A 27812-nucleotide genomic window follows, 5' to 3' on the forward strand; every position below is an offset into this window, starting at 1 on the left:
CCCAATTATTGTCTCAGCATTTAGGTTGACTCAACATTGATTAAAAGCCTGTAATAAGAGGCATAAGATAAATGCTGTTTGGGATTGGGTGGTGTAAATTTTAAGTTTAACCAATAAAATATCTATCAAGATTTATTGATGTGTTACATGTCTGAAGAGTTTGTAGTCGAAAAATAGATGCATTTATTTGCCCAGAACCATAGAGAAAGGCAGAGGGAGCGGGAATGTCTGTCACCTCTTCTCCATTCTGTGTGTGTGTGTGACAGACCTCTGCCTAAATAGACGTATGCGAAAACAGTTGGTAGGTGTTACATTTTCTGCCAAAAACAAGTAGTTTTAACCAGCAAGTGAAATGCTGGCTTCAATATAATGTTATCAGAATGATTTTGGAGCGGTGCCAGTTCATAGCAGACGCCACTCATGGCACACTGCCAAATATAGAAAGCAAGTGATCAGCAGAATGTCCCGTCACTTGTCGCAGCTGCTTAGGACAAAAACTTTTATTGCGTGTCATTTGGAATCTGGTTAGGACACGGTGTGACTTTAGCTACCTTCAGCCCCATCTCTCTGTTTGAATGAGGACTCTGGTTCAGACAAATAAGGCTGGTCATAGAAATGCATCTATTTTTCGACTACAAACACTTCAGAAATGTTTTGTAAGTTCTGTTCTCTGGTTTGTGTGCAGCCATGTTGTGTTTTCTATTGTTAATATCGCTGGTGGTCCTGCTGAAGTGAAACATAATGAGTTTTCGCTTGAACGAACCACCACGCCAGCGCTGCAGCGCTCTGCTCTCCTGCAAGGAGCTCACAGGGATTGAAGCTCGTGTGCAGGCTGTCTCATGAATATGCACAGGAGACCAACTGTCGTTGAAGATTTTCACTTAAAAATTTGATTTCGGTTGGTTTCTCAACAAACCTTGTCTGATTCCTTCAGAACAAAACATGAGTCGCACAATAATTTATAAGACTCCTGAATTATACTTTTGTGTTCTTTTGAAGCTTGAAGAGGTGGTCACCATGAATTGCCATTGTATGACATCACTGAGCACAACATTTTTTCACAATTTCTCCCTTTGTGTTAAGAAAAAGAAAGTAAGTCATATAGGGTTATAACAGCATAGGGGTGAGTAAACAATGACTCAGTTTTCATTTTTGGGTGAACTAATCCTTTAAGGTTTTATTTCTGCCTGATCTGATCCTTAAAAATAACTGTAACATGTAACATAATATAGTCAGATTGATTCAGTGGTATTAAAAATATTTTTATCTTGATTCTTTCCGTGTTATGGCCATTTGTTGTCAGGAGACTTTTTCACATCTGAGTTACATTTGCATTTCTCACCTTTAAGATAAAATGGTCACCCCTATTGGTTTTTGACTTGACCAGTTAATTTAGATTTTACCACAATCAATTTAGAATTGCACTTTTTTTCCCTTACAAAACACCTTTACAGTACAATGTAATTTTACAATATAATTTGGTAGATATTTACATACGAACCTGTTAACCCATTTCAAAAAAAATGTTCCTGCTTATTTTCATATACATTTAAGCTATGATGAAATATTCTTTATTAAGTTTTAATTATTCTCAATCTTTTAAAATGTTGAGCCACAACACAGTGGATCAGTGGGTACTAGCACTGTCGCCTCATAGCAAAAATGTCCCAGGGTGAGTCCCGGCTCAACCTGGCCCTTTCTTTGTGAAGTTTAAATGTTCTCCCTGTGTTTGCTTGGGTTTCCTCTGGGTGCTCTGGTTTCCCCCACAGTCAAAAGACAATGCAGGTCAAGTGAATTGGACTCTAAATTGCCCTTTAATGTAAGTGAGAGTGCGAATGTGTTTGTCTGTGTGTGTTTGCTCTAAGATGGTCTGGTGTTCAGAGGTGCAAAAACTACAGTAAATATGTAATGCATGCAATGCATAGGGGCGCCAAACAATGCATAGGGGCCCCACACAACGGAGGGTGCCAACAAGTGCTAAGGGAGAGAGCTAAACAATGCTTACCACATCACACCAAATCATAAATTCAGTCAAGTATGTTTAGGTAACCTGGGTGTTACCAGCTAGACACAACCGTTCTTAACAGCTGGATGAAGCAGAGAATGCAAGGATTGTCATGGCAGATTCCTCAAAACAGCCATCGAAGCACAGTCGAGTCAAAGATTTCTCGGAGGCACAAAGTTCTGATTTCGAAAATAGACTTATATTACAGAGTAACAAAGCCGAGGTGGTCCATGGAGCACTAAAATTACACTTCAGAATCATGCATTTTTTATACAGTTTCTGTTCCCCCTTATCTCTTTGAGTGTTGGCCTCTTCATCCAATTAAATCATCTTATGCCTCTCTAGTTTCATCTTCGCCGTCTCCCTTCTAGCTGGTCACCCTTGACCCCAACGTGCTTCAATGATGGCAAAAGCATGATCATTTTCTATGTATAAAACACACTGTAATCACTTCATATGGTTAGATATTTTATATTGACTAACTATCATTACTTTCTGCATTAATTTGATTAGTATATTAAATGATTTCCCTTATTACAGTCATTGGTTACACACATTCCCAAAAATGGAGAGCTGTATGTCCACCCACATGTTTCATCTCATTTCTAGCACTAATTAATGCACATATATCATCTGCCTTTTTTGGACACAAGGCAGTTCCTGTCTCTGACATTAAGTCATTATTTTAATATCCACACACACATCCCCTTTAGAATCATATAGAGTTTAACAAAAAGAGGCTGCCCACATATGTGTTTCATGTCATTTCTAGCAATAATTAACACACATATATTATCTGAATTTTTTGGACACCAGCTCTGCTCTTATTAAAACATTAAACCATCCTTTTAGTATCTCCACATATCTCCCTTAGAGTCATACAAATTTTAACAAAAAGAGGCTGTAATTCTCCCTAAAGAAGCCAATCTGCATTTTCCCATTAATTTGCACCTTGATTATTAAACTGAGTAAATGATAATTTAATCAATAAATGAATGATTAAATATCGAACATATTGAATCTGTAATGAATGAGGCTGGTGTCCCTTCAGCCGACCACCAGAGGGAGCCCTCTCCCGAATACTGACACTGTATCGTTTCTTCTATGGTGACTTCCTGTTTGCATCATATAAATAGCCATGCTTTTCCATTGTTACTTTGTGAAGTATTGCCAGTTTCACTGTCTTACCAAGTGTTATTTCCATTGCCTGTTTATTGCCTTCTTGTTATGACCATTGTGCCTGCTTCATTGATTACCGATTCTTAGATTACTGTTTTGCTCTGTTTGCCTGGTTGGACTGATTACCTTTTAACAACTACTTTGCCTGCATCAACGATTACTTCTCTGCCTTGTGTCTTGGATTTTTTGCTGTTTGTTAATAAACTTCCTGCATATGGATTCTACCTTCGCCTCCATGTTGATTCCCTCACAGAATACTTTGCCACCAATGAATCCAGTGGAAGTTTTTCAGCTCCAGGCTGCATTCGCTTACCAGAGCGAACTTCTCACAAGTTACCAAGAACAACTGAACAACCTAAGAGCTGCAAATGAGAACCTCACCCACTACATCCGCTCTCTTCCATCCCCACAAGCTACACCGGTAAGATTTGCTCTTCCTGATAAGTTGGATGGCTTGCCAGAGAAATGTAAGTGATTTTTACGTCAATGTAAAATATTTATCCAATCAACAAGAGTCATTCAGCCAGGATTCAAAGAAATGTGCATTTATGATGACATTACTTACCGGAAAAGCGTTAGACTGGGCCTCAGCTGTTTGGGAGAATGATAGACAACTTCAAATGCCATTCGATTACTTCGCTTCCCAGATCCATGAAGTGTTTGAATACCCAGAGGGAGGTAAAGATGTCTCTGTTCAGCTGCTTTATGTATGCCAGGGTTCACATTCTGCAGCTGACTTTGCCATACACTTCAGGACATTAGCAGCCCAAAGTGGATGGAATGAGATCGCACTCAAGACTGTGTTCAGAGAGGGACTGAACTACAACCTGCAGGCCGAACTTGCATGCAAGGGTGAGTATTCAATGCTCACTGAATTAATTTTGTTGGCTGTAAAGATTGATAAATTATTGCGCAATTCACCACGCTCAAGGATTAGCTCCAAGTCACAACCATCAGTCCATAGTCAAGTTCAGGCATGCCCCGAAGCTCCTGAACCGATGCAGATCACCTGTGCTAGAGTTTCTGATGAAGAACATGATCGTCGTCATAAGGAGGGACTGTTACTACTGTGGTGAAAGGAGTTATCGAAACTCTGCATGCCCTCACAAAGGCAAGAAATATCTAATCTAGAACAAATGTGACTACCAAGAATATCTCTTCTCCCGTACACCACAGTTTTTCTCTTCCCATCGAACTCTCCTTTGATGTTAAAGTAAAATGTGTTTCTGCACTCGTCGACCCAGGGGCTGCTGTAAATGTAATTCATCAAGATCTTGTACAAGAACTCAATATCCCTACAGTACCGTGCATACCCACCATTAACATCACTGCTGTGAATAATACACCTATAGGCACAGGCATCACTCACCAAACCGTTCCAGTGACACTACGAGTTGGATTATTTTAACAGAAAAAAATCTGTCATCAACTCACACAAGCATATCCTCATCCTGGGTCATCCATGGCTGGCTATCCACGATCCCATCATCTCCTGGAACCAGGGTGAGCTAAAACAATGGTCAGACTATTGTCAAATTGTCTTCATGTTGCTGTCACCATGCCATGTTTAACCACTAGCACTGAGAGTCCTGATATTCTAACCCAAATCAAAATCCCCAAGGAATATTCAGGGTTTTCAGCAAGATCAAGGCAACACAACTACCTTCTCATCGTCCATGGGACTGCACTATTGAGTTTCTGTCCAACACGGCACCCCCCAGGAGCAAAGCCTATCCATTATCAAGACCTGAGACCATGGCCATGGAGATCTACGTTGAGGAGGCACTAGCTTCAGATTTCGTTCGTCCATCCACCTCACCAGCTGCAGCAGGCTTTTTCTTCTTTGAGAAAAAGATGGAGGGCTTCGTCCATGTATTGAGGGCTGAATACAGTAACCATCAAATACAGGTACCCACTCTTGTTCCATCTGCCCTTGAACAACTCCGTGAAACATGCATCTACACTAAGCTTGACTTGAGAAGTGCATACAATCTAATTCGTATTAGAGGATATGAGTGGAAAACCACTTTCATCACCACTAGGGGGCGCTATGAATACCAGGTGATGCCTTATTGCCTGGCCAATGCACCAGCTGTGTTCCAATCGTTCATTAACGAGATTTTCAGAGACCTCCTCAAGTGTGTCATTGCCTACATCGACATACTCATCTACTCCCAAGATAAAGCACAGCACATCAAGGATGTCAAGATGGTCCTCTCACGCCTACAGAAACACCAACTCTACGCGAAAGCAGAAAAATGTGAGTTCCACGCTACCCATACAACATTCTTGGGGTATATAATCAGTAATGGAGGTGTCGAGATGGATAACTCCAAGATCCAGGCAGTTACGGAATGGCCAAGACCCAGTACTGTTAAGGAGCTACAACATTTCCTGGGCTTTGCAAACTTCTACAGGAGGTTTATTCGCAACTACAGTCTTATCTCTGCCCCTTTAATGTCATTGCTCAAAGGTAAACCATCCAAACTACCATGGAGTGACTGTTCAAAAAGCCTTCGAAACCCTCAAGACAAGTTTCACGACCGCCCATTCTCAAGCACCCCGATCCTAACCAACCATTCATCGTGGAAGTGGATGCATCAGACTGCGGCATCGGGGCGGTTCTCTCTCAACGCCATGGTAACCCTGGAAAACTTTATCCTTTTCACATAAACTGAACTCCGCTGAAAGAAACTATATGTTGGAAACAAAGAGCTACTCCATGAAGGCTGCATTAGAAGAGTGGCGCCAATGGCTTGAAGGATCTGTTCATCCATTTCAAGTAATCACTGACCATAAGAACCTCGAATACATCAAGGGAGCAAAATGACTCCATCCACAACAAGCCTGATGGTCACTATTCACAAGATTTCAATTCACTGTCACCTACCGCCCTGGCAGTAAGAACTGCAAAGCTGATGCTCTTTCCCGTCGTTATGATCTTCCTCACAACATACCTCAAAGTATCCATATTACCACCTTCAGTCATCATCGCACCCATAAGCTGGGACATTATGGAAGAAATCCAAAGAGCCCAACAGACAGACCCTGCACCACCAGAATGCCCTCCAAATAAGCAGTATGTACCACGCACTCTACATCAAAGAACGATCCAATGGATCCATACCTCCCTCAGCACTGGACACCCTGGCATCCAGAGGACAATAAGCCTGGAACGTAACTCATTCTGGTGGCCATCACTTATAAATGATGTCAATAAATATGTTAAGTCATGTCAAGTTTGTGCACAGTCAAAGACCCCCAGAGAACTGCCAGCCAGCCTTCTACAACCACTGCCTATCCCTCAGACCCTGGTCCTACCTGTCCGTCGACTTCATCACAGAGCTGCCAAACTCCAATGGGTATACCACCATTTTTGTTATCATTGACCGTTTCTCTAAGTCATGCAGACTAATCCCCATGAAAGGTCTACCCACTGCCATGGAGACCGTTAACGTTCTTTTCCACCAAGTTTACAGGATCAATGGTCTGCCAGAAGACATAATATCTGACCGGGGACCACAGTTTACCTCCAGAGTCTGGCAGCCTTTCTGCAAACAACTAGACATCAATGTTAGCCTGACGTCTGGTTATCATCCTCAGGCAAACGGACAGGTGGAGAGGCTAAACCAGGAGATAGGCAGATACCTCAGGTCTTACTGCAGTCGTGAAAACAGGTGGAGCGACTTCCTCCCATGAGTGGAATATGCCCAGAACTCACTCGCTCTACTGGACTCACTCCCTTCCAATATGTGCTGGGGTACCAACCGCCAATGTTCCCTTGGTCAGGTGAACCCTCTACAGTGCCAGTGGTGGATGATTGGATCAGGCGGAGCGAGCAGGTGTGGGACAGTGCGCACGTCAGATTGCAGCAGGCCCAATTGATCCAAGCTGATCGGAGGCATCCCCACCCCGACTACCAGCCTGGTCAGAGAGTCTGGCTATCTACACATGACCAAGTTACGGCTACCCTGCAGGAAGCTCAGCCCCAGGTATGTTGGTCCATTCAGAATTATCAGACAGATCAATCCTGTAACTTATTGACTGGAGCTTCCTGCTTACTACCGCATCTCTCCTTCCTTTCATGTGTCATTGTTGAAACCGGTCCACCCAACATCTGGCCCTGGGACCACGGATCCATTGGAGATCGACAGATCACCTGCTTACATGGTCGGAGAGATCATTGACTCACGTTGTCGAGGGGGCCAGATGCAGTACCTGGTGGACTGGGAAGGTTATGGACCAGAGGAGAGATCTTGGGGAGCCGCCAAGGACATTCTGGACCCATCATTGATCCATGACTTCCGAGCGCACCCGAATCATCCTGCACCACGACCAAGGGGATGACCCAGAAGAACAACACTGGGAGTTGTTCGTAGAGGGGGAGGTTCTGTAATGAATGAGGCTGGTATCCTTCAGCCGACCACCAGATGGAGTCCTCTCCCGAATACTAACACTGTACCGTTTCTTCTATGGTGACTTCCCGTTTGCATCATAAACAGCCATGCTTTTCCAGTGTTACTTTGCGAAGTATTGCCAGTTTCACTGCCTTATCAAGTGTTATTCCCACTGCCTGTTTATTGCCTTATGACCATTTTGACTGCTTCATTGATTACCGATTCTTGGATTACTGTTTTGCTCTTTGCCTGGTTGGACTGATTACCTGTTAACGACTAGTTTGCTTGCATCAACGATTACTTCTTTGCCTTGTGTCTTGGATTTGTTTGCTGTTTAATAAACTTCCTACATATGGATTCTACCTTCGCCTCCATGTCGACTTCCTTACAGAATAACATTCATGATGCAGTTATTCGTAGTACATTGACTACACATTATCATTGTTAAAGTATTGCATACATGTTAATTATCAAAATGGAATAACTGAATGATTAAATGAAAATATACCATAGGATCTCGATACGTGATTTTCATAGTTTAACCTATTTTTAACTTGACACAGCGTCCATATGTGACACTGAAAACCAGTGAGACGCTCAAAGTGTCCGTCTGACGCATAAGCACAAACAATTGTAGGAACCGTATGTGTTCAGAATTCATTTAAACTGTCCTTATTCTACGTCATTATGTAAGGAAATGTTTAATGGAATTAGTCGCGTTCAACCATTATAAGAAAGATAAATGACAAATAATTTGATTGTGTCTGACTAGAATTCTCCACCATTAAAATACAACGTCTCATATCCGCTCACAATTTCTATTGTAAGGAATTAGCTTTAAGGGAATTGATTAATTCACTTATTGGAGTGAAATTATTCTCATGGCTTACTGAAAATAACATCACCTATTTTAGGTATAGCTTTGAGGCAAGATCTTTTAAAATCATGTGACGAGATTATTTATCAAAATATACCACAGTCAAATTATCTTCGAATACAACTTATTTTTATTGCTATTCTAAACATAAATGAATCTAACACATACATGAAACCGGTTGGTGAGTAAAGTGACAGAATGTGAAATAATCAATATGGAGAAAATGAACTTTATGGAGTCTGTAGACAATGCCTTAACCATTTATTCTTTATCTATAGTCTAAATCGATTTGCAATCAGATTACACAAAGTATTTAAATAATACACCAGCACTTTCAGCAAAAGTCTGGAGATGTACTTGCGTGTCGTTACATTTCCTTGCGTTGCTTTTCCTTGCTATGGCTTGGTTCTTTGGCTCTTTGTAGAAAGTTCATTCTGTCGATGTCTTGGACTCTGTTATGATCGTGGATAGTTATTGTCTCGATGAATGATGAGGATGGCTTTGAAGTGAGGCCTTCCACAAAGAGGACTTGTGACTCCCATTATGTGTGTAAACCATAGAGCAGAGAGTGAGAGGTTTCCTCCGGACTTTGTGTCCCGGGTTTCCTTGGACTCCACATGGCACGGAGGCTGCAAGCCACGAGGGCAAGAGCGTGGATGAATGTGGAGCTGCAGAGGAAGTGAAGAAGCAAGAGAGCCGAAGAAGAGAGGAGATCACCACCGTCTTCCTTGGTAGAAAACTTTTGAGCTGAAATTGGCCACACCCCAAAGCTGTCCTGAGCCAATCAGAAGTGGCTTTTCAGAGTCACATGGTCAACTGGTCTGTCCTTTTCAAAGTTGATTTACAATCCTTTGTGTGGATGATTCTTACAAACTTCCTGCTCATAATAGTGCATGTTTAATCATGAACTTTTATATCTTGGATACAACTGAATATATCAAAAATTAATTAACATAAACATACCAAAAATGCAGAAAGAATTTCAACAACAGTAAACATGAGGTGTTTTATCCTAAATAGTTACTATTCTTAGTAAAAATTACATGAATAACACAAGATTAAAGATTATAATAATCGATTTGTCAGTTATAAGTGATTACAAATCACTACACATATTTTAAAAGGTACATCAGGCTATACTCATAAATTTGTCAGTTATAAAAGTAATCAAAAAGTAATTTTCAGAATTATCTAGCAAAGCTAGGTACTGTGTACATTTTGGGTCCAAATGCATTCTGTACATTTTAGAGGGTTAAATCACAAGTACTGGGACTTTGTGTGAAATGTTCATGATTCCTTTTTAGCTGCTGTTTGCACAATAATGATCATGATGTCTCGTGATCTGATGAGTCTAGTTTAAGTGTAGCAAATTGGTTTATATAGAATGACAAAAACAGAGTGTATTAAGCCTTTCCCGGTGTTTCCAGGGAGTGTGTTCTCTGTCTTTTATTGCCCATAACCTCTGCCCTTAGGGTCTCTTTGCAGAGATGGTCTTGATGGCAGTGTCAGGCGATAACCATTAAATGTGGGGATATTTCCTCAGAAGCATGAAGTTCTCAAGTCATGTGCTATCTGGACAAGTCCCTTTTGATAGTTTTATTTGCCAGATGTGAGCGTCAGTTAGACTTCTTGGTGCCTAGTCAAGCAGAATATTTTAATTTATGATGTTGAGGAATTCCAGGATTAAAAGGTTGGGTTTTCTAGATTCAAGTCATATTGCAGCAATTGTTCGCTCTTCTGCATCAAATATCCTACACAATATAATTTAAAATAGCACAGACAGAATGTAAGAACTTGTCCTTTGAGAATAGGAAAGATTGACAAACTCAGTTGCAAAATGGATTGGAGACTGTAGGCTTATTGAGTTACACTCACTAAGCACTTTATTAGAAAAGCCTGTATACCTATATATTCATGGGATTATCTAATCATGTGGCAGCAGTGCAATGCATAAAATCATGCAGATATGTCAGGAGCTTCGGTTAATGTTCACATCAACCATCAGAATGGGGAAAAAAATGTGATCTCAGTTATTTCATCCGTTGCATGATTGTTGGTGCCAGACGGGCTGTTTTGAGTATTTCTGTAACTGCTGAACTACTGGGATTTTCATACACAACAGTCTCTAGAGTTTACTCAGAATGGTGCCAAATAAAAAAAAATGTCCAGTGAGTGGCAGTTTTGTGGACAGAAATGCTTTGTTGATGTCAACAGAGAATAGCCAGCCTGGTTCGAGCTGACAGAAAGGCTACAGTAACTCAGATAACCACTCTGTACAATTGTAGTAAGCAGAATAGCATCTCAGAATGTACAAAACGTTGAACCTTGAGGCAGATGGGCTACAATAACAGAAGACCACATCGGGCACTTTATTAGGACAAAATGTTCCTAATAAAGTGCTCAGAGAGTATATGTGTTTTGTGGGCCTTTCTCAGTTAATCTGATTAATTAATTGGCATGTCATATAAGTACTTAGAAATGTAAAATTTAATTGATTGACAGCCCTAATAGTTTCTGTGTATCTGTGTATCTGACCTCTCACAGATGACAATGAGTGTGACAATGTAACAGGAATATGTGGCCCAAATGCCAACTGCACCAACACTGATGGAAGTTATTACTGCACCTGTGTTTCTGGCTACACTTCAAATGGACAGCAACAATTTCAAACCAATGACGGCACCCACTGCAAAGGTATGGCATAACATGGATAAGAACCAAATTATGTATATTCATAGTATATGAATGCCTTATTTGTTTATGTCATATTTATGTCAAAATGATTTGTATACTGATCATTTAAACTGAAGTATAATTATATTTACATTGCTTTGCATGTGTAATTTTTTTGTGCATGCTAAATGCAGATATTGATGAGTGCTTGGATGCCGGTAGATGTGGTCCCTTCTCTAAATGCAACAACACAAATGGTTCATTCATCTGCTCATGTCTGAGAGGTTATACATCCCCAGCTGGTCCCTGGTTCAAGCCAGGCAGAGGGACAGACTGCACTGGTAAGAACAGTACAGTTACTCACTGCTCATACTATAGGGGGCCATTTGTCATAAAGAATATTTCTCAATGTAATCTTATTTTTTAAAGTCAGTTTCTGTATAGAAATGTTGGGCCTCATGTATTCAGATAGAAGACAAAGGCAGGCCTAACACAGTCGTAAAACCTAACTGAGGCCCACAAACTCCATCATAAATCTTACTGATAAAAACCGTGCCAAAATCAAACAAAGGGAGTCCAAAACAGACTACAAATCCCATGAAGCCTTGCTCACTAAAGGATCGAACTCTCAACTCCTATTGGATGAGGCACACGACAGAACACCCCTCAACCATGACGTCATCATGAGTAGAAATACATCTGAGATGCTTCCGGGATTTGTTTCCAGCAACTTTGCTTGCCGTGTGTAGACACAGCTCATCGCTGCTCTCAGGTGTAGCCTCATGGCACAAGGAAGTAACATCCGATTTGAAACTGTGGCCATACAATCTCCATCTTGCTGGACGAGTTGAGATTACTCTGTGTTCCACCGAACACTCTAACGGATCCGAAGGAGGCCGCCGAGCAATCCGCATCTTCATCCGTTTGCCTGCAGAAGTGAAGAGAAAAGATTTCTCTTCCCTCTTCAATCAAGTCGACATCGCTGATTTCTCCGCCAGCCCGCCTAGAATCAGCAGCCGTACCGCCCGCCGACAGAGCGAGGAAACGGCCTCCCGTCATCACCCAAGCCTCAAGGAACCGAGTCGGAGTCAAACGAAGGATGAACACACATTCTAACTGCATCCCCCTGCGATTCAAGTAAGAGGTTTACGTCTGGGCAGAGCTAGAATATTATAGTGTGTTATTCTTGTGTATCAAGGTTATTGCTTGTACAGCTACGGACCGCCGAGTCCACTCATTGCTGCTAATAATACTCAAGGTATTACTGTAATGTACTGTTATCACGAATGAGATCTGCTGTGTTGTAGTCCAACCACATTGGACTGTTGTGTATTTCCGCCATCGCGGGTGAGACCAACACTGAGTTTATCCATTCAAGAACCAAAGACCGCGGGATGGGTTATGAGCTGTCCACCGCGTCTCTGAGTGATAAACTAACAGTTGCTTTCTCTCCCACGATTGCGAAACCGGCTTTGGTGCCGCCACTTTATTCTCTCTCTCTCTCTCATACTAACCACACACACACACACACACGACCCCTCACAAACATTCTCGCACACACTTTTGGCTAGTAGATAACTTCATGATAAAGCTCAGCTTTGTCCCTAAGTTATCGTACAAGCGGAGACACATGGTAAACGGGCAGACGCCATTTACAGGTTTCTCTCCGCCCACATTCGTGGCCATATTCTCTGGCCAGAAATCTCACGTGACGTACCCTCCACGAGAGTCACGTCTGCCATTTTGTGCATGTTACACCTTACACACTCACATTCACACACACACACACACACACACACACCTACTTTCCTCTCATGTGTTATAGGCTTATTTTGGTTACCATATCTACTCACGTCACTGTTTAGTTTGTAGTTGTAAGTCGGAAGTTTATTGACTGCATTATATTGATTATTAATTGATATTACTGCATAAATAACTTTGTTATATTTCAAAGAGAAGTGTTTTGGTTTGTTTTGCATACACCTGTCAAATGCTGACAGGGGATGTCAGTGCTCAGATTCAAGCCTTCATTGTTTCTTTTCGAAAATCGATATTCTTCGGATGTCGATTTTCCTTTGAGAACAGTCTAATATTGAGACTGTTATACTATCTAGTTATTAGTCCCTGATTCCAGGGTAGTGCCCCGGCGATATTAATCCTCATTAATATTCTATTGATTTTTGATAATTGATAATTATCTTTGATGATTATTGAATTTGAAGGATCAATAAGCTAGTGTTAATTTTAATCAATGTTTCATCGATGTTAATAATTAATGATTATCTTTGATAATTGTTGATTTTAAGGATTAAAAAAGCTAACATTGATTCTCATCAATGTTCTATTGATTTTAATAATTAATGATTGTCTTTGATAAATATTAATTATTGCTAATAACCAAACCCGCTCCTGAACGTAGCGCACTACATTTACTGGAGCCCCGTATGAGGTTTTAATGAGTTCGATTCTATTATTTAATTTAAATATTAATTAATAACTAAAGAAATAATTATTAATTATTTCTGATAGTAACACTGATCTAAACAACCAGTAGAACCTACAGAAACATACCTGAAAGTCTTGGCTAAAAAAAGTTTCTTAACATTTCCACTGTTATTGCCCACACTGAAAAAAGTGGTAACCTAAAAAATGTGCTTCATGTGGTAATATCTAATCTAACTGGTTTGACTCAAGTCAAAAATATTTTACATGTCTGAATCTACTGCACTACATTAGATTACACTGACAAAAAATAATGTTAAGTGTTAGGAAATAGCACCTAAGTTCATGGGCGTCACTTTGTTTTAAAAAGTGGTGGGGACATCTAGCGGGGTGGTGGTGATGTCACGAAGCGGCGAAACTCATGCATATTAATTTTATTATGTGCAGACAATGTCAAATAATCTATTTAATGTTTTGATAAATAACCATTCTTTATGACCAATACAAGCGCTCCAATAAATATTTCACATAATTATTTGATAACTTAATATGTACATATTTTGTTAGTCAGTTAATAAATACATAGATCAGTGAGCTTTAACCATAATGACTGATTGGTCTCATGGTAAAGAATTTGCCACTAATACAAGGAGTTCTGGGTTATAATCTGCCCTAATATAACTTTTTTATTTAGTAGATTGCATTTGTATGTCAGTTGATGTATTTCCTTAATGGGGACACATCAGTTCGCATTTTATTTTGCGATTTAACTGTAAAGGAGTGTGAGGTTTGGCGTGAGTAGAGAACACATCTGGAATCCCGAGAGAACATCGCTGCCCACTGTCACTCAATGCCACTGATAACAGCCGCAACGAGCACTCATTACAACTTAAAAAATAACTCCAGTGCTGGATCGCTTCTTATTCTAACAAACACAAATGAAATGGAAACTCCTGCTCAAGAACTGGAGATGTTTATTCTGCATTTTACACTTACTTGAAGAAAGCTATTTCAAAAAGTGGTGGGGGCAAAATTGGCAAAGGCAAAAAGTGGTAGGGACATGTTCCACCCATAAATGATGCCTAAGGTAACAATTGCAGGTTACCACTTTTTACAATGGAGCAAAAAAGATATACTGTATTTTATTAAACACATACTGAATTGATCTCATCTATTGTGAGCATATAGCGGGACATGTTGGCACACTATTTATGTTGTCACAATAAGAATTTGCCATTAAATTGCATATCATAGGGAATAGAGCTTTTCGAATTATGAAACAATTATAACAATTTATAACAATTATAAATAGCAAAAACAATTTCTGAAACAAAATGTCAAATGTAACACACAATAATTGTTGTTTTGGCTAACATAATCTGCTTACAACATATTAAACATTGTTCCCAAAAAGTATTTGGACACTTAAGCTGCACTTAAAGGGGTCATGTCATGTCATGTTTTTTTTTGTTTTTTTTTAACTTAATTATTTTTTCTTGAGGTTCTCTTATAATGTCAGTAAAGGATTTTGCACAAAAACTATAGTACTAAATGACCTTTTTTCACACTGTCTCTGGCCCTCTGCCTGAAACACTCCATTTTCTGTGCTTCCCCCCTTTAATGACTGGCTACCATTTTTGAAGCGCTCCATGTACTTTTGCATCCATTCTCATGTGAGCGGCACCGAAACGCCGCTTTATCTGATTGGTGAACCTGCCCCATCTTCTGTACTGCCTTAATCCTATCAGCCAGAATTAGAGTTGAGATTGCTCTACAAAAATTTGTCACAATTTTCATTAAATATTGTCCCGAACAACCACTAACTGTAAACTATGCATGCCATATGTAGAATCTTGCTGCTTGGACGTCATTGTGTTGTTGTTGCGAGGTGCCTCTAATGGATGACGCGTGAGATATCACAAGCCACATCAATTGGCAATATGCTGACTGGGAGTTGGTCTATTATATAATATTTATATTTTTAATAACATTGTATGATTTTGTAGTGACTGTAGTGCCGCGTCCCATTGATAAATGTAATTTAAAAAAGTTGCGGCACTTTGTATAAAAGCCCCACGAGTTAATATGAGTTAACACAAGTTAATTTATTTTTGACATTTAATAATATATTTACTAAATGTTCATCCAGGCTGAGGCAATCACGTCGGAAGCACACTCTATTAGCATTCTACAGCTTGCAGAAATTAACATTGCACTTATGGAGATAGGGTGACTAGACGTCCCAATAACAGGGACAGACCTGATTTTACACGCCGTGTCCCACATCCCGACGGACCAGTCGGGATGCTTGTGTCCGAATCTTCGCTTTTAGAATATGTCCACTCCAATCCATGTTCATGATGCCTAAACATTAATTTAGCATTCGCTTCTATCCAAAGCAACAGGACTCTTTTTTAATTACATTTATCAATGGGACACGAATACACAGGTACTACTAAATCATATAATATTATAAAAAATAACATATAAAAGACCAACTCCCAGTCAGCATATGGCCAAGTGATGTGGCTTGCGATCTCTCACGCGTCATCCATTAGAGGCACCTCGCAACAACACCATGATGTGCCAAGCAGCAAGATTCTAATACATATGGCATGCATAGGTTTCAGTTAGTGGTGGTTCGTGACAATATTTAATTTGTCCCAGAGCAATCCCAACTCTAATTCTAGCTGATGGGATTAAGGCAGTAGGCTACAGAAGATGGGGCAAGTTGACCAATCAGATAAAAGGGCCGTTTCAGTGTCGCTCACATGTACATATAAAATATTCAAGCCATAAAAACATTTTTTAAACAATGGAAGAAAATGAAAATTGAGCCATTTCCCCCTTTCTCTTTATTCCTTTTTAAACAGAAAATGAAATAGTCAACAGAAAATGAGTTTGTATCTGCTTATTCTATTAATCAGTGTTAAAACCAATAACGAAGAAACCGCATTTTTCATTTTTCGTTTTTGGGTTAAAAAAAGAAAAAGGAATGGATGCAAAGTACACGGACCACACATCTGTATCCCGCCTGAATGAAGTGTTTGCATGTGTGTTCGCCTCTGTAGTGATGCAGTTTAAATAAACTTTCCGTGGGAAACATGGTGTTGCACCAACGATTATATTCACTGGTCAATTGTGAATGGGGATCGCGCTCCATCTATTTCACTGCTTAAATATGTGACAAAGGGCATCCCGTTGCATTTATATCTGCCAGAACATTGTGTCTAAAATGAGACAGATGAGATGCAGCTACTATGCTACACCGTCTTTCGTTGTACTCCGCATTACATTTATTCTTATATTATAAAATAATTATCTCTCACATCAAAAATTAGTGAGAAATTGTGCATTTCTTTGGTAAGTAACCGTGTAAAAAGCACAATCCGCTCCACATTGGAGTCCTGATCATGGTTTATTTTGTGATAAAAACGACTGATAATACAATTCCTTGCATATCAAACACAATTCCTTGCCTATCAAACAAATACAGACAGAAACACTAGTATTCAATTTGTTACTCACCGTGTCATGTTGTGTCCAGTGTTGCTGGTTTCTATGTTTCTTTGCAAAGTCTGAATCATAATAGTTCTCAAAAGAATCCTTAAAGAAATGTGCTGACCAAACCATATAATCCACATTGACGAGTTCAGGAACAAAAACAAATGTTGTCATCCTTCAAAAGGCTATGCAGAGATGCTAAATTTCCATAGCCAGGAACGTCTCTTTGTTAGTTCAATAACAACTACAGCAATAGTTCCTCTATGTGTGTAGGAATGGCTGCACCTGTCCAGTTCTCTCCTTGTCACTCACTCGAGCTGCGCACCAGTGGGTGGGACAAACAGGCAATGATGTAAATGGAGGTGTTGATGTCCTGCTGTCTTGGAGGCAGTCATGCATTAATGAATACCCTTTGTGACATCACAAATATAAAGATGTAGAGAACGAGGTGTTTCTGAAGCTTGGTGTCAATAAATCCTCTTTTTGGACTGGGGAGGAAGTTCTAAGTTCTGAAACTTACAGTATGTTTTTATAGTACAATGAACTCTTATATGTCAAAAGATCAAGGAAAATTGTATTCCTCATGACATGACCCCTTTAAAATATTTGTATTCCATTGCATTAGAGAACAAAATATCAAACCAAAAGGCATTCATTGTAAAGAAAGATAACATACTGAAAGCACACTGTGGAAGTGAGGGTGTAGTCGAGCGCCCGTCTGGGGAGAGAGACAGACCAGAGTCTTCGTGTCTGACCCCTGAGAGAGAGTCTTGTGTTGTGTGAAGCTGAAAAGCGGACTGTTTATTTGAGTGACTCTGAAAAGCTGACTTGTGTTTTGAGTGAAGCTGTACAGTGATTGCTGGTTATTTGTGAATAAAACGGACTCACGTGAACTGTGGAAACCGGTTCCTGCTTCCTCCTTTATCTGCCCAACCTGAACATTTGTTACACTGGTGCCAAAACCCGAGATAGAGGAGGAAGCGGGAATCGGTTTCCACAGTTCACTTGAGTCTGTTTAATTCATTTAATTCATAATTTAGAACTGTGTGTTTAATTCACTTTCACACAAATCAAGACTGCAACGGCTGATTATGACTTTATTAACACTTATTTTTCACTCTATTACTCACACACGGCTATGTTATGATATTGAAACACTTTTACTATAATGCATCATTTGAAAAAAGATACATTTTAGCGCTTGTATTACAGACCCACCTACATTGACACACATGTTTCAATGTGATTAGCTTCCACTGTAGCTCACTTCAAAGAGCGTTGGACTTTGGACTCGGAGGACTGTGGCCCGAGACCAGTCAAGCACGCAAGCTGACATGTAGGATGAGTGTGTCATAGAAGTGACACAAAATCACATGGTTGTTTCAGAAAATGTGCTTTTCATTTCTCATTTGGTTTTTGGACATTATTGTTTAGGTTTAGGTTAAAGTTTTAGGTTAGGGAGGCACGTTTTACTCATTAAAACCTCCAACTAATATTCACCTTAAAATCCACATCTGATTATGACACAATTTCACTTGCTTTTTGGTGCCCCCCACTGGAAATTTCACTGGGAAACTGCAGCGAAATCTTCATGGTGAAAGTTTTCTCATTGATGTCTGAGGCAATCCTTGCCGCTGTCTCTTAACTATGTCTATTATTCTGTCCAATTTGCTGGGTGTTTTAAATATTCTCAGTCACAAGTCCTTCATCTTTAAACTTTTTTTTACAATAAACCCAACTGTAAAGGATAGAAGATTACGTTTATTTGCTGATCTGGCAAATAGAGTGGCCTTCTTTGAGCAAACATCAAATGATCAAATTAACTACTATTATAGTTCAACATATTAACTATTTACTTGTTCCATTTCATTTTCACTATGCAAGTGTCCAAATGCTTTGGTTTGATATTTTGTTCTCTAATGGAATAAAATTAATATACACCGATGAGCCAAAACATTATGACATTATGCCAAATATGCTATTGGTCCTCAGCATGTCGCTAAAACAGCACCGACCCACCGAGGCATGGAATCTACGAGACCCCTGAAGGTGTTTTGTGGTATCTGGAAGCGGTATTAGATATTGTGGTATTTGAGGTGGAGCCACCATGTATCGGACTCCAGCACATCCCACAGATGCTCAATGGGATTAAGATCCGGGGAATTTGGAGGCCAGGGAAACACCTTGAACTCTTCATCATGTTACTCAAGCCATTCACCAGACCGAAAGCTCATCCTCGTTGCAAGCCGCGAACGACACATTAAACCCGTACTAAGGCAGACCACCTGCATTGCTCGACAGCTCGTCCGGACAGAATACGGGGGCTGAGCCGGCGGAAACACTCCCATGTCCACATCCAAGTTGCCCGTGGTGCTTGCCAACCTGGCCGGCTGAGTGTCAGCCCAGGATGGACCGGGTTGGGGAGCAACCGCGGTGGCTCCTTGCTTCACGAAGAAGGAAGTGATCCTCGACCGCAACGTTCTCATGTGCATGTTCTCACAATGAGAACATAACCCTTCCACGAAAGCCACGTGCTGGTGCCCCAGACACTTGAGGCAGATTTCATGGGTATCCGGAGGGGAGAGATAATGGGCACATCCAGTAGCGCAAACGCGGAAGGACATCTTTAAAAAGACACCAAGCGTTTGTGCGAGCTCTTTTAGAAGGAAAATATACTTTCTTGAATATACTCTTTTAGCACCTGCAGACTCAGGCTGCCGAAGCGCCCAGGGGAAGCACAGCACTCAACCATGCGAGGGTGACCGCTGATATGTCGCAGTAAAAATCCAGCAGCGTAGCATGAGGTGAGAGGACGAATACACACACACATGCATTTGGCTCTGAAGAAAAAATCTGAATGAGTGAGGAACGCCATCTCCTTTTATACCCGTATGTCCGGGGTGGAGATTGGCATGCAAATTCCACTCGCCAATTTTCATTGGCCTTTTCAATTTTAAGCAAAGGTGATTGGGGCTCTCAAAATCGAACCCCTAGTGTCACTACTGTGACACAACGTCGAGTGAGTGAAAGACAGGGAAAAGGGGTCATCATGGGCACTCTGACCGGTCTGCAACTACGCTGCCCCATACGCAGCAGGGTGCGATGCACTGTGTGATGTGACACATTCCTCCCGTACCCATCATTAAAATTGTCTGTGACTTGTGCCACAGTAGACCTTCAGGCGGTTCAGACCAGATGGGATAACCTTCGTTGCCCTCACGCATCGATGAGCCTTGGGCACCCAACACCCTGTCGCCGGTTTGTGGTTTGTCCCTTCTCGGACCACTGTCAGTAGATACTTACCACTGCTGACCAGGAGCACCCCACAAGCTTTGCCGTTCATAGATGCTTTGACCCAGTCGTCTGGCCATAACAACTTGGCCCTTGTCAAAGTTGCTCAGGTCTTTACTCCTTCCCATTTCTCTTGCATTCAACACGTTGACTACGATAACTGATTGTTCAGTTATCATCTAATCTACCCCTACCTTGACATGTGGCCTTGCTAGGAAATGATCAATATTATTTGTTTCACCTGTGAGTGGTCATAATGTTTTTGCTCATCAGTGTGTGTTTATGGGTAGCTTAAGTGTCTAAATATTTTTTGGGGGCAGTATGTGACAACTTGCCTCAATAAAAAGGCAACAACTTGCTCCAACCTGACATTTATGACAAATAACCTTGACTTGAAAACACAGTTAAACCTTTCGGTTGAAGTCTTCATTATATACAATATTTGACTCTTGCCATAATGTATGACAGTATGGTTTTATTGCGATAACTTATTTTACAAAGCTATTTCACAGCTATTTTAAAAATATGATGATATTGGAATCTTAGCCTTGAGAATAAAAGTTGCATAAATAAATGAATAAATAAAACATTATCCTACTGTCACAGACCCACCGGGCTCTCCCTCTCTTTCTCCCTCACTGCTGACACAGCGCTCACTCTCCCCTGAGTTTTGATCACACGCACCTGCACATCATTAGTGGATAATCAAGGACGGCATTTATACCCAGCTTTCACATACACCCTTTATCTGTTCTCGTCAATGTTTTCTCAGAGACTACGGACCTTCCTAGTATTGACAAACTTACCTGTTGATACTTACCAGATGTTATATTCTGTGGATATTATCTCCTTGTTGTTATCCTCATCTGGGTTTGTGTGTTGGTTCCTCCTCCGGTTATCCTCCAGCGTTGTTACTCTCCTGTTTCTTCAAAGTTACCTGCAAGTATCAAAAGACTATTGTGAGTTATCTATTCATCTGTACATTGTGTTATTTCCCTGTCTGGAAATTACTTACCTGCTGTTTGCAACACTACTCAAACTGGATTTACTCACCTGTTGTTTACATTGCTGTTTCATTCACCTGTTCAATAAAACCCCACTGTTGAGTCCATATCTCTGCCTTCATGAGTTTCTCCATGACAGAAGAACAGACCACCAAAATGGACTCAGCGGGGCTTCCAATATTCCTTCAACACCGATGAGCACAATCATTGAGGAGCTGGTGAATGAACTTCATCGGGTCATCTCTCCATCTGGAGTTTCAGATGGCAGTTCCTCTTCCCTTTCCTCACCCACCTCTCCATCTCCGGTTTTTCTTCATGCCAGTCCCATGGTCAATCCTTCTCCTTATTCAGGTATGGCGGAGGATTGCAGCGGATTACTGCTGCAGTGTTCGCTGATGCTCGAGATGCAGTCTCAGAGGTTTCAAACAGATAGAGCAAAGATCGCCTACATAATTTCATTACTTTCTAGACGTGCACTGCAGTGGGCAAACTCTCTGTGGGATCAGGATGGCCCAGTCACCCAGTCATTGGATTCTTTCTTCATACACTTTAAGGAGGTTTTTTTGGACTACCTGTTGGTGATTCATCGGTGAGTGAACAACTTTATCAAATCAAACAAGGAAAGAAGTCGATCACAGATTATGCTCTGCAGTTTTGCATGCTTGCAGCCGTGAGTGGCTGGAATGAACCGGCCCTTCTAACAACCTACCGACAGGGGCTGGAACCTTCTCTTCGGTTGCAGCTGGCGGTGCAAGATGACTCCATTGGCTTGGAATGCTTTATTCAGCTTTCCATATGTGTGTCCCAGCGGATGAAGACCTACATCAGCGAACAGAAAATTATGCAATCCCCACCTGCATGCCGTTATGCATGCTTTCCAGAATCAGAAGAAGAACCAATGCAAATTGATTCATTCAGATTGTCCCCACTCGAGCATCAATGGAGACTATAAGAATGGCTATGTTTGTACAGTGGAGCTGGTGGGTATGTGATCGCCAAATGTACTGTTTGCCCCTTACGACATACAGGGAGTCATGCTTATTCGAAGCCCATTATACATGCTCCGTTGTCTACTATAGTTTCAGTGATCAGTCAACAAGTTTCTCTCTCAGTCAAGGCCCTCATTGACTCTGGGACAGCAGGCAGCTTCGTCTCAAAACAACTCTGCCACTGGCTCCAACTCCCGTCGATCAAATGTTCCTCCCCGATCTCCATCCACTCAGTGATTGGAAGAGCTCTTGGAAGAGGCATCATCACACATCGGACTCAATCAATTACGCTTCGAGTGGGTTGCACACATTTTGAAGAAATGTAATTTATGATTCTGGAGGGCTCTACAGCTGATATCATCCTTGGGCATCCTTGGCTACAACTACACTCACCGCAGCTCTCATGGACTACAGGAGAAGTGATGGCTTTGGTAAGGAGTGTTTTCATGGATGTTTACAACTTCCCCGTCCCAAATGTTCCAGCGATGCTGTGTCTGTGTGTGCCACTTTAGTAGAGAGTCCTGCGAGTGAGCTTCAAGTAGACATGTCCCAGGAATATAATGCATTCAGAGATGTCTTTAGCCGACAAAGAGCAACTAGATTACCTCCTCATCGACCATGGGACTGTGCCAACGATCTTATGCCAGGAGCACCATTGCCCAGCAGATGGATTTATCCTCTTTCACTGCCCGAGCAGAAGGCCATGGAGGATTACATCGATGAGGCTCTGAAGCAAGATTACATCCACCCATCTACTTCCCCTACCGCTTCCAGCTTTTTCTATGTGGCCAAGAAGGATGGAGGCTTGCAGTCCTGCATCCATTACAGTGCACTGAACAAAGTTACTGTCAAGTTCCAGTATCCCCTTCCTGCAGCTCTAGAACTCCTAAGAGAAGCCACTGTGTTCTCTAAGTTTGACTTGCGTAGCACCTTCAACCTCGTTAATATCCGGAGGGGGGATGAGTGGAAGACCACCATTGTGACCCCAACAGGCCACTATGAATACCGGGTCATGCCCTATGGCCTGGCAAATGCCCCCTCCGTGTTCCAGAACTTAAGAACGAGGTGTTCCGGGAGTATCTCCAATGATTCACTATTGTCTATATCGATGATATCCTCATCTACTCCTGAACGAGACCGACTATTGTCAGCATGTGGCACTCATACTGGAGAAGCTTAGAGAACACCATCTGTACCTAAAACTGGAGAAATGTGAATTTCATCAACCATCTATTCATTTCCTCAGATACATCATAAGTCCCAGAGGGGTGGAAATGGACCAGGGGAAGGTTAGTGCAGTTCATTCCTGGCCCAAACCCACCACAATTAAAGAACTTCAGAGATTTCTAGGTTTTGCAAACTTCTATCATCGCTTCATACGCAATTACAGTTTTATGTCTGCTCCTCTAACCTCTCTTCTCAAGTCTAAGCCCAAGTCTCTGTCCTGGAACCAGCCCGCCTTGGAGGCATTCTAACGCCTAAAAGAAGCATTCATGACTGCCCCCATATTAGTTCATCCTGACCCGGAACGACCTTTCGTTGTGGAAGTAGATGCCTCCACCTTAGGCGTTGGAGCTGTATTATCTCAGCATCAGGGGAATCCACCCTTCTTCTCGTGGAAGCTCACTCTGGCAGAGCAGAATTATGACATAGGCAACTGGGAGCTACTCGCCATCAAGCTGGCGCTAGAGGAGTGGCTCCACTGGTTGGAGGGTTCATGTTATCCATTTCTGGTCATCACAGATCATCACAACCTTGAATAATTGAGAGAAGCAAAATGGTTGAACCCCCACCAGGCCCAGTGGGCCTTGTTTTTTACACGGTTTAACTTCTCTGTTTCTTATTGTCCAGGGTCCAAGATCACCAAAGTAGATGCTCTGTCTTGACTGCATGCTGTGGAACCTCTTAATGGTACACCTGAATCCATTCTACCACCAGCATATATCATCAGTCCCATCCAATGGGCCCTGGATGATCAAATAGAGGAGGCCACCAGAGAAGAACCTGCTCTGCCGGGGTGACCTGAGGGACGCAAATACATCCACACATGCCTTCGGACTTCCCTCGTCACTTCTGTCCACTCTTCCCTGGGCTCTGGACATCCTGGTTACCATCAAACCCTCTCATTTCTCCAAAATCGATACTGGAGGCCCATATGTCCCATGAAGTCCAGCGATATGTCCAAGACTGTCCAGAATGTGCCATCTCCAAATCTCCTCGCCATCTTCCATCTGGTAAGCTCCTTCCTCTGCCCGTTCCTCAGTGCCCCTGGTCACACCTGGGGGTGGATTTTATAACTGACTTACCTGCATCGGATTCCTTCACCTGTGTATTAGTTGCTGTTGACAGATTCTCCAAGGCATGTTGTCTGGTTCCGATGAAGGGCCTCCCCACGGTGCTGGAGACCGCAGAAGCCTTATTCCATCATGTCTTCTGGAATTACGGCCTCCCAGAAGACATAGTGTCTGACCGCTTCCCCCAGTTTATCTCATGGGTATGGAGGTCCTTCTTCTCCGTCCTGGGTGTATCAGTGAGTTTAACCTCTGGATATCATCCGCAATCCAATGGGCAGACGGAGCAGAAAATTCAGGAGATTTGTCGCTTCCTGCGGACCTATTGCCATAACCACCAGGACAGTTGGAACCGTTTCCTACCCTGGGCCGAGTATGCACAGAACTCTGTCCGTCAACCAGCCACCAGACTCACCCCATTCCAGTGCATGCTCGGCTTTCAGCCCCCTCTGTTTCCCTGGTCTGGGACTCAGCTCATGTCCATCTTCAATGAGACTCCTACTTACCATCCTGGGCAGAAGGTGTGGCTCTCCACTCTTGTCGAAAGTTGAATCCCATATACATTGGTCCATTCACTATACAACATCAAGTAAATGCAGTCACATACTGGTTACAACTACCCTCACATTACAGAATCAATCCCATTTTCCATGTTTTTCTCCTCAAACCTTACTATCCTTCTCTGTCTCCTCCTTCCCCAGAGCCCGGTGTGACCGAGGAACCCCCTCAGCCTTTGCTCCTGGAGGATGGGTCAGTGTACGAGTTTCGAGCCGTCCTAGACTCCCGATGTCGGAGAGGACATCTGGAGTACCTGGTAGACTGGGAAGGTTATGGTCCTGAGGAGAGGTCCTGGGTTGCTCGAGATGACATCCTGAAATCCTATTCGCCCAGCTCCGCGTGGACTAGGTCGGCCCCGATGTCAGAGACTCTGGCCCTCAGGAGCAGCCCCTGAATTGGGGGGGGGTACTGCCACGGATACACCGGGCTCTCCCTCACTGCCGACACAGCGCTCATTCTCCCCTGAGTTTTGATCACATGCATCTGCACATCATTAGTGGATAATCAAGGACGGCACTCACACACATCCTTTGTCTGTTCTCGTCTATGCTTTCTCAGAGACTACGGACCTTCCTAGTATTGACAAACTTACCTGTCGATACTTACCTGATGTTACATTCTGTGGATATTACCTCCTTGTTATTATCCTCATCTGGGTTTGTGTGTTGGTTCCCCCGATTATCCTCCAGCATTGTTACTCTCCTGTTTCTTCAAAGTTACCTGCAAGTATCAAAAGACTTGTGAGATATCTATTCATCTGTACATCGTGTTATTTCCCTGTCTGGAAATTACTTACCTGCTGTTTGCAACACTGCTCAAACTGGATTTACTCACCTGTTGTTTACATCGCTGTTTCATTCACCTGTTCAATAAAACCCCACTGTTGAGTCCGTACCTCTGCCTCCGTGAGTTTCTCCGTGACACCTACTCTGTAAAAAGTGGTAATTTGCAATTGTTACATTAAGAAGCTATTTCTACCTAGTCTAACCTTTTAAAATTTGTTGATGTAACCTAATGTATTCAGGTTTATTCAGTAATGTTAAATAATATGTTTGACTTGAATGAAACCAGTTAATTTAAATGGTACCACATGAAGCACATTTTTTGGGTTACTTCACAAAATGTTTTACAGTGTAATTATGACAGTTTTAAACTTGGTGTTTGAAACAAACATAGATAACCACTGCTAGAGAAATCAAGCATTTTTGCATTTGGACTTTTGACTCAAAATCTAATAGTTATTGAGGTACTTGTGACAGCTAGCCCCTGTCTCCCCAACTATAGTGTGTTTATAAAAGCAATCAGAAGATGCTTCAAATTTGCATTTCATCTTTCTCCCCATGTGCCTTTTTGTACATTTCTTAAACAATTGAAGTACAGTATATTAAAATAACATTTTCAAAATGTATGCTTTTTAATACTGTAATATCCGATTTCCATTTACATGCAATTGAGTGTTTCTGTGTTTTGTTTTGTTTTTGTCAGAAAACCCAAAGAAGCACTGCCATCAGGACCACAGGTGTATTTTACAGGCAGTTAACAACACACTGGAAACAGTGAGTTTCATAATTCCAGTCAAATATTCACTTTGCTCCATGATTTCACTATAATCACAGACTATAAACACTGTTGCTACTACAAAGGGAAACACCAGCTGTCTAACCAGCTGTTTGCCATTACACAGCAAACCACAGAGGAAGAAATATAGTAATATATGCTGGAGCCAAAAAATTTTCATCCTGCTTACTTAAAGTATGTGTAAACATTTTTGGTAACACTTTCTATAAAGCCTGTACATTGTGATATGCTTAATGCATTGTAATGGCTTACAATACACTTTATAAACAGTTGTATGTTCTTGGGAACAATTGTAGGCAGTTATAAAACATTATAATACTTACAGAATTATGATTATATCCTAAGAATTTAGTGCAATAAAACACATGATCAACACTCATTTTCATGTTGTCAGCATATAATGTGTTATCTTACATTATAATGCATTACAGACCTAGTCTTTAAAGGTTTAATAATTAATTTGAATATATTTAAGTAATATCACACAAGCAAGAATGTGTCGTTCTGTATATCAGTACTAGGGGTATAAATATTTGCTCTAACAATGATTCAGTTACTATTCTTAACCTAACAATTAAGATGCATGGTGAAATCAGGATTTTGGTCACGATTTGATTCTATCCGATTTGATTATTTTGGGACGATTCATAATTATGTTTAAATTATACAGATAATTGTTTAAAAGTTTTAATTGAATATTCTTAATTTAGACAGCACGGACATGCGCACTACAGTCACATGCATTTAGGACCAAGGAGGTTTGGCTTATGTGTGGCTGCATATGTAAACAGAAAAATAATATTGTAGTTACAAGCTTTATAGATCTGATACGAATAAGGGATAAGATAACATAACATCTGATGCAACATAATGACTTGATCCAAACACACACAGATGAAATGTAAAGTGTGAATTAATTGTAATAGATTTGCCTATCATGTAGGCTAATGTTAAGATTTATTACACCAATAATTACAAATGAAAAACATCATGTGCAGGCAGATAAGGCCCATGTTTAAATCAA

General features: G+C 41.3%; 1 protein-coding gene across 1 annotated transcript in view; it reads left to right on the forward strand.

Annotated features, from left to right (window-relative positions):
• The window catches only part of adgrl4 (adhesion G protein-coupled receptor L4), a 64094-nt gene that overhangs the window by 5928 nt on the left and 30354 nt on the right, over nt 1-27812 (forward strand). The window contains exons 3-5 of the mRNA XM_051673407.1: nt 11003-11152; nt 11326-11472; nt 26696-26766. Of these exons, the coding sequence (XP_051529367.1) occupies nt 11003-11152; nt 11326-11472; nt 26696-26766 (368 nt within the window). The remainder of the gene's footprint in view (nt 1-11002; nt 11153-11325; nt 11473-26695; nt 26767-27812) is intronic.

This window comes from Myxocyprinus asiaticus, chromosome 35 (assembly GCF_019703515.2).
Source record: "Myxocyprinus asiaticus isolate MX2 ecotype Aquarium Trade chromosome 35, UBuf_Myxa_2, whole genome shotgun sequence".
NCBI classification, from domain to species: domain Eukaryota; kingdom Metazoa; phylum Chordata; class Actinopteri; order Cypriniformes; family Catostomidae; genus Myxocyprinus; species Myxocyprinus asiaticus.